The sequence below is a fragment of the Dysidea avara genome, chromosome 4, assembly GCF_963678975.1.
Source record: "Dysidea avara chromosome 4, odDysAvar1.4, whole genome shotgun sequence".
NCBI classification, from domain to species: Eukaryota; Metazoa; Porifera; class Demospongiae; order Dictyoceratida; family Dysideidae; genus Dysidea; species Dysidea avara.
The window spans coordinates 17,442,750-17,455,196 of NC_089275.1; the positions used below are offsets into that span (position 1 = coordinate 17,442,750).

At 36.9% G+C, this 12,447-nt stretch overlaps 2 protein-coding genes across 3 annotated transcripts in view; both read left to right on the forward strand.

Annotated features, from left to right (window-relative positions):
- The window catches only part of LOC136253398 (uncharacterized), a 20,660-nt gene extending 17,442 nt beyond the window's left edge, over positions 1-3,218 (forward strand). For both annotated transcript variants that reach the window (XR_010700116.1, XR_010700117.1), the window contains exon 2: positions 2,869-3,218. The gene's annotated coding sequence lies outside the window, so the exon portion shown is untranslated. The remainder of the gene's footprint in view (positions 1-2,868) is intronic.
- Positions 3,219-4,486: 1,268 nt separating this feature from the next.
- LOC136254152 (3-oxoacyl-[acyl-carrier-protein] reductase FabG-like) lies at positions 4,487-7,854 on the forward strand. The gene is made up of 3 exons (XM_066046832.1): positions 4,487-4,574; positions 6,375-6,599; positions 7,022-7,854. The coding sequence occupies exons 2-3, from the start codon at positions 6,420-6,422 to the stop codon at positions 7,706-7,708; spliced, it is 867 nt and encodes a 288-aa protein (XP_065902904.1). The 5' UTR covers positions 4,487-4,574; positions 6,375-6,419; the 3' UTR covers positions 7,709-7,854.
- Positions 7,855-12,447: the final 4,593 nt, after the last annotated feature.

Here is a 12,447-nt window from a genome sequence, read left to right on the forward strand (position 1 = left end):
CTGACTGAAACGTACTGTTGTGTTTACAGTGCTTTGCTCCATGCTTGGTATTGTTATGTGGCAGGGTCTGCAGAATGTGTGCACCTAGTTATTTATCTCTCTGTATTTGCAAGCATTCAATGGTATTGTTTATATCTTCATCGAAACACAAATAAATAAATAAAAATAGAGCATGCATGCTAAAATTTTTCATTAATTCCCACAGCCACTAGGGAGTGTCAATGGTCAGGTTATAAATACATTTTAGCAATATCACAATGGTGGGTGTCTACCTAATAATGTGGAGGATGTGGTATGTAGGTTGTGGCCACAGCCCACGCACCACATCCTCCACACTATTAGATAAACTGCCCTGGTGATCTCTACTGCCCTTGCTAGCTTAGCATGTATGTTGTAGCTCTGCAATAGTCTTCCCTGCATGATGTGCTGGCCCTGCAAAGTGTGGGGCCATGACCTCATGCATGGCAGACCTTGTAGACCAGCGTTGAAACCGGGTCGGGTCAACCGGGTCACATTTTCTCCGGGTCATCCAGGTCTGACCCGGTTTACAAATTATCCGGGTCTGACCCGGATTGGATCACGTGAGAAACGAAATTGTTCGTTTGACGACGTGGAAACTTAAAAACGCTATTGCGTAGCTCTTTCGTGAGCCACGCCCACTTATCGCGTTACTAACATACGCTCAACCACACCCATTAATTAGTAAGTGTAGTATGTAACACGAAACTGAGGGTATCTATGGTGAAGGGTAGCTATTGTAGTAGGTGATGACCTTTTTTTTTTTTTTGGTCTTCAACCTACAGCTAGGCTGAAGTTGTAATTCTAAAAGTCTGGATCCGCCCCTGTTTACTCAACACGAATCGAACGCTCGAGACTAGCCGAAACATAGTTCTTATCGCATGCCTCGACTTTAAGTAATCCGGGTCACATCCGGGTCAGTGGGTCATCCTGGTCAGCAGTAGTGACCCGGTTTCAATGCTGTTGTAGACCTGACACACGTGCTCTGTTAGTTGAATAGAAGTTGTCAGTGTCAATCAGTAGTATCACTGCTTAGGAGCATATACTGCTGCTTTTTTTCATATAGTGCATTTGTACAAAGAATACATGCATATATTGAAAGTATTTTGAATTAAGTATCCTAATCAGCTGCTCTGACTGGACATTCTTCACGTTTATTTAAATGGATATCATTTAATTTAATGGGCCACTTCATTAATGTATATAGAATTGTTAGTGGCACTACAATGCATGTGGCACTAATACACTCCTATCATGCAATACAGTAGTACTGTGGAATCATGGTGCTTGCCCAACAATGTAACCCATAAAATAGCCTCATTTTTTCCTTTCTGACGACTTAGCAGTGTTGCATGGTTAGGCATATATAAATAAATATCTTTAGTGATTCTAAACCCTTCAATTATATTTCTATGAAATTTTCTATTCAACATAATTTTATGCTGACGGCATAACGAATTAACTAACTAACTGATCTTCCAGCCAAGCATAACTCGACAATGCATAAGGCTACAAGCTTGTTTTCTTCACTGTTCGACGTAGCTTCATCCCAAGACATGCCTTTTTGCCAATTTCCATCACAGTATACGTATGATACATGCATCATGGACTTCCCTTTGTCTTCCTTTGTGTCCTAGATCTTTTCGCTGACAAACAGTAGGTGTCAATTCTCAATAGCACGATACGGCTTTCCCCATGCTTGACTAGCTATCATGCTGATCACTCTTATTTTCCGTAGCAACTGGATTCATTTGATAGCAGAGCCATGATGTTTCTTGTACTGTTCTTCATTAGTAACGTTGTGTAACAAGTGGAACATACTGAAAACAAAGCGTAATGACCAATTTACGTTTCAGTCATTGATCGTCGAGGCACACGTTCAGATGCAAAATAAATTTTATGGCATGCCTGGCACTATTCTTTCTTTTGATGCAGTATGTGTAGATTCAGTAGTCATTATTATTATGAAGTAAACAAACAAGTACATAGAGGGAAAAATTAGGAATTTACGTAAGTTGCCAGGATTAGGGATCAAAAGAAAAACGTGAAAGAATGGAATGGCTAAAAAGTGGTGAAACAAGAGAGGTTGTCTATACTGCAGATTGCTATGGACATTTAATCCCTATATGGTTTTTTTTTCTTTGATCCCTAATTCAACTTATTTTTCTTTCTACTTGAATTATGTAGCTGCGTATACATACCATTTCACTTGAGGTAGCTATAGTTGCTCACAGTGTCCCTAAATTAAGAGTTTATTCTATTCATTGATCCTGTGCACATACCATATTTACTTGGTTGAATGCCGCATTTGAGTGGATTTTGAAAATAAGGGCTTCAACCTCGTTTTGAAGCATTGAGTGGTGGTCAAATTCGAATAGTTGCTGCATTGATTTTAAGAACTAAGCTAACAAACGCCGCAGCATTTAAATACAGTATGCAATGTAACAGTAATACCAGTACTTCTGAATTAACTGGACAGACAGGCACCGATACATCCAGGGAACTACTTACTAATCATTTACTCTGTAAAACTGAATAATAAAGTTTAATTAAGTGGTAGCTAAATGGTGAGAGATTACCAAGTATGTTCTATATAGCTGTTCCAAATTACCTTCCCAGTCATGTGAGACAATGTTCACCTTTTTTAAACCATGCATGTATTCAGCCTTATCTCATATATACCTACATGCATATCTGTGATTAACATTACCTTGCTAATAGTTTACATGGACAGTTCAAGATGTGCAGTAATTAAGAAAGCATAATATTATTGATCCAAGCAATCTTTTTTACATTTTGTTTATATTGCATAATACATCTAGCTATTTATTCATATTCTTTTTTATTCAGGCAGTACAAGGAGTACAATGTGATAGCAGCTGTATAAAGAGGGACATATGCTAGCTAACAAAAGACTTTTATCACCTACTGTCCTACTGTGCTTTTTATATACTTCAACTTCAAAGGACTTGCAGCAGAGAAAGGAAGACTGGGATTAGACCTTTAGTATCAATGTTGTTGATCATGTTAATATGGTCCAGGTTTGTTATCCATACATGAAAGAGACAAAAGGAGTTGACAAGTTTGTAGTAAATATTGCCATTGCTGCAGCTCTCCAATCACTGAAGAGATACTCAGCTAGCTATAGCGAAGTTGTGATCATGTATATATGACTTTAAATCTATCTACTGAAAACATAATAGTGAATACCAACAGTCCTGGTTGGGTGCAGATGTGGTCCTAAATGGCCATGCAAAACTGCTGAGGAAAGAATATACTGTATATAAATGAAGCCAATTGGGAGAAACTCTCTAAGTTGCGATCATTCTATGAGACTTCCTAGCACTTGTAGATATACTTGCTTAGGAGCACGTACTGTGCACAGATGCATGTGGTGTACCCTTTTTGTGATACTGCATTGTTATCTACATGCTTCTATATATTTTCCCAAAATGTTTTGTTATGCATAGCTATAGCTACATTAGTGTTTAGCTTGAGCAAGAGTTAATATAGCTGTTGCCTTGAAGTAATACCAGGTCCACCGTAATAATAAACATTCTTCATGGTTTGCATCTTTTATTTCATGTAAGTGCAACAGACAACCAGTACTTAAGTTTAGTCGGTGCTTGTAAGTATATACAGAATGATTCTATTATATGCATGGCTTCCACCACTTGACTCTGCTTACTTTTTTAGTCACATCACTGATGCAAGGTGGATACTGGCATCACTGTTTGCACATATGTATCCATCAGTGTGCATTTGGCAATTGTTTAGCTATTATATGTATTATTATAGGCAGTGGATGCTGAATTGAAAGTCAGTTCAATAAGCTGTACTGGCTATTGAAGTGACAGTAAAACTTCAGTAACCACTTCCAAACAATGAACATAGTTTAAAAAAAATTTTTTTTTTTACTTCCCGTGAAAAAAAGACATGATCATACATGTTATCAAGAGTTAATAATAGTGGAGGGAGAGTATCTAACACTGCATAGGCCTGTAAAAAAATGATCCTGAGAAATTCAAAGGGATTCTTTCTGTAAAACTCTGTAATTTGTAATATTCTCCATAGGTGAAGATTGTTTCAATCATCACATTTCTTTGTTCTCTCAGTTTGCAATCATTACATTACCTTGTTCTGCCTGTGTGAACATTTTACACATCTGAAGGAATCCCTTTGAATTTCTCAGGATCATTTTTTACAGGCCTATGCATTGTTAGACACTCTACCTCCACTATTATTAACTCTTGATGTTATAATGGCTCAATGAAACATTACACATAGTAACCATGTAATTAAGTCGCCTGTTCCTTTTAATGATACATTAATGGTCTAGATCTGTATAGGCTACATGTTCAGTGCACAAAATCATAGATATTATATACTACATAGTACAGTATTATTATTGTGTCTATGACATACTGTATACAAGTGGGACTGCACGATGACGTCAATAAAAACGTGACATCACGCAAACCGCTTGTTTTCAAATTTTTCAAACGGAGCAGTGTCACAGCGAGCTGAGAACGGGCTAGCTAACCACACAGCACAAGGTAATTTCTATTGCACTTGTACACATCTACATGTGTGGTATACTGCATGGTGTATTTCAATCAATTGAGTCCTCGAGGAAGTCTTGTCTGGCAGCGATGAGCCCGGCGGGCTGGTAACTATAGCCACTAACCACTTCAGCCGAGAGGCTTCATGAGAATTGAGCTGAGATTATTAGCCAGCGGATACTTTCGCAGTCTCTTTCAGCCTGGTATCGTACGTAGCTATAGTGCCAGGCGGTTTGTGTGGGAGCGGCAATGAATGACTGTGGTTTATTTGCTCTCGCCCCCACTGGCACGAGAGACAATGAAGTTGGCGCGCGCTCCGATTGGGTAATTGTAAATTGATGCAAAACTTTTAATCATAATTATAAGCCACAAGCTGTTACAGCATAAAAATCTAAATTCTCTGTTTCCTGTCCTGGACTAAGCCATATTTCTGATATTTTCATGTAGTCTAGCAGCTCCCGCCCCTTCACATAAGGAGGAAGGGTCTGGTCACTCAGCATTATGGAGTTACAACAATGGAATGTGATTAAACAATGGTGTCACAATAATGGTAGCAAGAATGGCATGTCCAACAGCCACATGAAGTAAGTAGTTCACAAGATAGATTAATGAAAGGCTGCTAACATAACTGAAATTCTTTCCATATCGACTAGGCAGCTTTACGAGTAGATCAGTTCTAACTACAAGGCTCTTTCACTACCTCCATCTTTTGTTCATTACACACTATTGGCGACTACAAACAACCTCAATTATATCACATCTTCACAAAACTTTGTGACAAACTTATTTATTTATTAAGGCTTTGCAGCACAAGTGCTAGACAAACTCTTTCATGCATTACACAACTCTACAGTATCTATGATAACTCCAAAACAAACATCACAAATATTTAGAAATTACCAACAACACAATCTGATTGGTGTAACCTGTTTTTGGTAACACACTACAAATTATTGAATGCTAGAGTGACCTTGACCCTTACTCTAGATCTATGCGAATGGGCGGACGCTGCCAGACTAATTAGCATGTGAGTGTACTAATGGCTACATTAATTTTGATTTATAGTTTTGCATCACTACTGCCTCCACATTCATTACTGCTATAATTGATCATGTGCACTGGCATCTCGATGTTTAGACAAACTAGCTATCATTTTCAGCTGCGGGTAAAGTGTAAGCATAAGCTTTAAGTAGGCCTTTGATTATACTTGTAGTGACAGGTGGCTGATGAAAAATGACTACTCACACACATCAAAACTGATGAGGTGGCCGATGAGAAACTAGCAATCTGGCCTAATGGCATAATTGTTGCCCTTTATTATTGTTATGCCAGCCAACACCTGTTGAGGTAGGTAGGGGCAAATCCAAGATTTCACATACTAACAGGGACAAAACTTTATGATGCATGGGGCTCAGAAATGAAGTATATAGCTAGCTGGTTGACATGCATAAGTAACATAATTAGTCCAGCCTGCAAGTACACTAAGCACGCTGGGCCAGTGGAAATGGAAGCAAAATATGGAATATGGAAATCCTCACTATACACGTATGCTACCTTACTTAGTAGCCACCTCTTTATGACCATCTTGCTACAAAGACCAGACTGAGTTTACAAAGGCCACATGTTGAGTGTGTCGAGTTTACTTAGATCCTAGTCATGGCCTCATAATAAGACCATCCTATTGTTTTACTCAAACATATTATACATGATTTGACCATTTCCATTTTACTATTGGTTTTACCAGTATACATTGCATATCATGGCGTGCAGTACTATAATATAAATATTGTCTAGTTTTGAAGTGAGCACATAAAATTCCAAGGCAGTTCTGGAAAGAAAATGTCTGCTACACCTGAAGCAAAAAAGAAGAAGACAGACTATAGTTCGCCAAGATTTGGTAGCAAGGTAGCAATAGTCACTGGAGGAGCTTCAGGGATTGGATTAGCAACAGTAGAACGACTGGCTCAAGAAGGAGCAAGTGTTGCTATCTTTGATATCGACAAGTCAGCAGGAGAGAAAGTATGAGTATGGCAAATGTATTAGTTGTGTATACATGTGTACAGAGTCTCTATTGTAGTTAGTAGATCCCATGTCTTAAACCTCAGGGTTTCATTTAATTAAAAATCTTGAAAATCGTCATTGATGCTTATTTATTATGCTCAAAATTATTGGCATAATCCTAGGTTTGATCTTAAGAAGGAGCATTCTTGTATTAGAAAATACATTACATGTCAGCTTGTTTAATGGTATTATTGTTCTCCATCCATCCATATTTACTTACGTATTTAGTGACATACACTAAATAATTGAGTGCTGTTTGGTATAACTCTAAGACCGTAATATTAAACTATCTTTACTTGTAAAAAGTACAGCTATTAGCCAACCTTGTTGATAAAAATTAACTAATAATATTACTAGCTAAGTTTTCTCCATCTCTGTAGGCTGTTGAAGAGTTTAGTTTACAAGGAATGAATGTGACCTTTTATGAGGTGGATATTTCAGACAAGGATCAATGTGTAGCAGCAGTGAAGAAAGTTGCAGATAATAACAATGGGCTTGTACACTTCCTGGTCAACAGTGCTGCATTCTTTTCCTTCAAAGGAATCACAACAGATAAGGAAGACTGGGATAACTCTTTTGGTGTAAACGTAGTCGGTTTTGCTAACATGGTACAGGCTTGCTATCCATACATGAAAGAGATGAAAGGAGTTGATAAGTCAGTGGTAAATATTTCCAGTGCTGCAGCTCACCGATCTTTAAAAGATCGTTGGGCATATTCAGCTAGCAAGGGTGCCATTATAAGTATTACAAAGTGTATGGCTTTGGATCTATCTATTGATGGCATAAGAGTAAATTCCATCAGCCCTGGCTGGGTGTGGACACCAATAGTGATGAAACTTGCTGCTGAAGATGGAGGTAGAGAAAAATGGGAGCCAATATGTGCAAATTATCATATGCTGAGAAGATTCTGTGAGGCGAGTGAAGTAGCCAGTGCCATCTGCTTCCTACTCAGTCAAGATGCCTCTTACATCACGGGTACAGATTTGCCAGTTGATGGTGGCTTCACATCTATGAGTCCTGAAGGATGTGGAGAGAGTATTGTTAGTCTGAGTCTAGCTAATAAATAGATTATTAGAACCACGGTAACTTAGGTTTGTTATAAGTATTTCATTAATAATATAGTACATGTGTGCATGTTCAAGATAGTCTGTAGTAAATACTGTAACAGCATGTAATAATAAACAGTAATAATTGTGCAGTTCTTCGATAGTTATATGTGCTAGTGGCAACCAGAACTTTCATAATGCTTCAATTTAGAAAAAATCATGTATATATTCCTTCATATTTTGGGTGTTGTGAACTTACTACTGTGCTATAGCTTTCTGTGTTGCTAAAATGGCTATAATGAGTTTGCTTGACTGTTTTGTTCCTTGAGACATGTACGATTTAGTTCAGGATTCATGGTCAATTTTAATGCAACTGCTCCTTTTGAAAACAGAAATGCGTACATGTATACAGTACTGCATACATGCATGCATGTACAGTAACGCATGACGTATCCTAGCTTATAGAGCAATAAATGAACTCACAATATTATGACTGGTGGGTACAATATTTCCGCTAATAAAGTGGCAAACCATTTGATGGTGTGGAGGCTAGGTCGTTGCATGGGTTATGGTCTAAACCATGCAAACACCACCAAATAGACCACCCTATACTTATCTGGCTGAATGCATGCCAGATATGCTAATACATTACTTAACTGGATGAATAGCAAATTCCCAGTACACCACATTTGTCTGTATGGATTATTGTAGTTATGCTTTATTCGTACAACTATAGTTCATGATCATGTACAGCCTCACCAACTACCTATGGTTCTGGTCCAAGCCATGCAATCATATACTGTAACTATTCTATAACTTCTGTGTAATTTAAGAGATCTAAACTTGCAAGACATTCTAAATAACTTAACCAACCAGTTAGTACAAGTATAGATACTGCATGTACTGTACATAGGATCACAGCCAACAGCAGAGCGGCTGTAAGGAGTTTATATATCAAGTACTCAGTATCAATATTGTTATGCTATGTGATATGGTAATAGGGAGCAATAAGATAGTTTTTCTTCTAAGACTATATGTAGGGACGCACAAGACCAAAATGTGTTCACCTCTCATAAACCTGGTGTCAATATAACAAGCTGTAATCATTTCAACAAAATACATAAATCAGGAGTTTATAAGTGCCGAAGTATAAGCTCTTAATGGAATTACTACTATGATTACAACATCAGGGTTATTTAGAGTGCATGTTCAAGGAATAAGCTACCAATCCAAAATAAATTGGCTATCTGTTTAAATTATGTGAGCATGTGTAACTTAAAATAAGTGTAAATTTGCAAACAAGTGGTTATGTTAAAAAAATTAAATGCTATAATTTTATTACAGTGATAGGTTATAATTACGTACTTGCAAATTGCGAATTGATGTCCAATATGAGTAGTAGCTATAGTGTAAGTTCCTTAAGTAGTTCCCTCCTTTAATACTTGATTTGATACTTTATATACCAAATTAAATAATTGGTAGATTTGAATTTATAGTTACTCAGTGAGTGGACAGGCAGCTTGAGATGCTATTTTGAGGCAATTTTGGACTGTAGTACTGTGTGCAAGGTGCTACCTGACAAGTGTTCAATGATGAAACTGGACACTGATCAAAAAGCACCTCAATAATACTGTTTAATATGTAAATCTTACCATTTGAACTTATTATTATAATAAGTAAGAGATAAACTGTAAAGAATGTTTCCAAAGTTAGTAGCTACAAAGAGATACAAAACCAAAGCTAAACACAACCATAACTATTTTTAGAGGCACTTAATACGGACGAAATTGACTTGCACAGGTTAGATATATATTATATAAGTTGTTTCTGTCAATTGTTGCTATTAAATAAATACTGCATGTTCACTACTTTAATATAGTTTTAGCTTTATCAAGTTAGCAATTATTATTTTTAATTTAGCCAAAAAGGGGTGAGGCTCTGGCCTCACTGGTTACACTTCACTAGTTATGCCCTTAGCAATAGTAATACCATGATATTAAATTTACTATCATTCATGAACAGTTGTACTATCGCTCAGCTCTACTTGGGCATGAAACCAGCTTATAATCAGCAGTGTTTACCAGTATGTCTCATCGAGGGAACCAATGTAATTTAAGTGCTGAACCTTATCAAGTATAGTTACAGATTTCTAACTGTAACCACTACATTACAACTGTACCTGGTCTGCAAATTCCTTTGAGGTTCTCCCCTTAATGCTGCCTCCTAGCTTGGCATGGGGTACATGTCAAAGTTTTTGGAATGGGATTCAAAATCACTTCAGTGATTAATTCACAGTGATAGCTATCCAGTCCTAATTTCAGTATTTTATAACAGTGCATGCTTTTCTACCACATTGCCTTAAATTTTCATTCCCATATGTCTGTAAATTCATTTTTTTTTGTTGTTTTTAAATCATACTTAGCCTTATGTCCCTTCCTGTACACACAAAATTGGTTATGACAGGCTTTCTGTATTATTTGTTTAATAGCAGAATTCCATGTAATAAGTCAGAACAGCATAGGTACTACATAATTTCTGCACTTATACATTCTACGTGTACATGTACCAAACAGTCACACAGTATACTGTGTTGGTGGTTGGCATGCAGATTTGGTATGAATTCAGTACTGATTTATACTACTTATACTGAATTACTTAGTTGCAAACTATGAAAATTGCTATATTTGATAAACACAGATCTAGAGTGTTCGATAAACACACAGAGATGAAATGTGATTAGCTAATAATCAGCTGCAGTCTTAAAAATGCCATAAATACTGTTGACATTAAACTTCAACAGATGAACTGCTTGTACATGACATATAGACTGCAGTACTTATTAAGTACAGTATACAATTTAGATATTTACAGTAACTCAATATTGCACATGTGCATTGTGCACTATAGGTATGTATATTTTGGAGACTTGAATCACCAGGAAAATTTGCTGTGAGCATGTGGTTATGCTAAATATGCAATGCATGCATCGGTACATCTCAAAGTAAGGTTTCTAATTTTGCTAAATTGTACAGTTCCATTTTTCAAGTGCATGGTACGTATATAGACAGCTCTAAAAACTATTCAGTCTGTTTTAGCAACTAATCTGCAGCATAGATTAATCAGCAAAAAGTATGCAGTGGTTTATTTATTGCACATAAAGTTCCAAGCCCTCAACAAGGGTGTCCTCATCAGAAAAAGTTTCCAAATGATAATTTCATACTTCCATATTTTCACCGTTCACAGATCTAGCCAGCTGTTGAAAGAACCACGGCATATCAGTACTAATACAACAGTTATTGTTAGAGCCATGACACTGTTTTCCATCCCATAACACATCTCCACTATAATATGCAGATAAATCATGAGATCCTGTATCACCAGATTCACAGTAATAGTGGTCACCAACAAATGCTGGAGAATCAAGACCTGGGATGTGAGCACATGGACAATTGTAGTGGGGATAGTTTCCATCATCACTTAATCCTGCAGCGTATGTTCACACATGTTTCTGAGGATTACTAAATGTTATTGATATTCCATCAGCATAAACATTAATTGATTTACCACCTTTCACTGCAGAATGAAAAGCATCCGTAGATCCTTTTTGATATCCTCTAACTTTACCACAGATCTTTTTGTAGTTCATATCGTGGGTGACAGAGTAACAGCCTGCATCATTTGGGGTTCTACACACTTCTTTAGAAGTACCAGGAACTCCACAGTGAAGGACAAGAATGTCCCTGAGCCATATCGAGGTAAGCAACCCTCCTTTTACACCACCACACTCTAGTTCCATATCACAGTAGACTCTAACAAGTGATGTAGTCCTTATCCAACAATAACCCGATCTACCCCTACTAGCTTTACTGATCTGGTAAATATCAGCACATGATTTACCTGGCAAGAAAGATTCAGTCCCAAATTTACTATAGAATGTATAAGAGACTTCACTGTCATCACACAGCATTGCCCTCCATGTACACCCTAGCAGTACTATACTAATAAACCAACTGAACAAATTGTGACTGAGTGAGTATGCATATGTAACTAATTTGGCTAACATTAACAACTAATCTGTAAGACTGTACTCAAATAGAAAGTTGTTTCAGTCACTTAGAAATTTACGAACTTTTGGAATCCCTAATACCAGTTACTTAAACTAATACACAAACTATGACATCATCTTCTACTGATACAGTTGGAAATCTGCTTGTGGCTGTTACTAACAACTTTTCTTGATATCTTTCCCTAATATGGTTGGACAGTACCAGTCAGTGCTTTCCCTGTAGTCAATCATTTGCTTGTTAATTATTTTAATATCTTTTCCTTATTTGGTAGGAAAGCACTTACTAATAGGCTGCTGCACAGCACACCACATATTACACCATCACTATGAATAATGTCACTATGAATAATGTCTAAGCCATGATATTGTTGTTGGACAGTAATGGGACTGAGTCTTATCAACTTACAACACCAATGTTTTCAGTACAACTCCTGGTTTTCAGTGTAAATCATATAGCATTAGATAGCTGATACCTTTTGATGCTACTTAACAGCAGCAGTATTTTCACTGCTGTAATGTTATGTTTTCACCAGGATGTCAGTAAACATGACAAAACTTATAATGAGACCAAACAAACTTCAAATATCCATCACATTGGTGCACATATCTTAACATGTACCATAAAACTAAAAATGAGTAAAATGCACATTCCAAAATGTTTTTGGTAAGTCTCTATTAGTGTTACCTGATGATA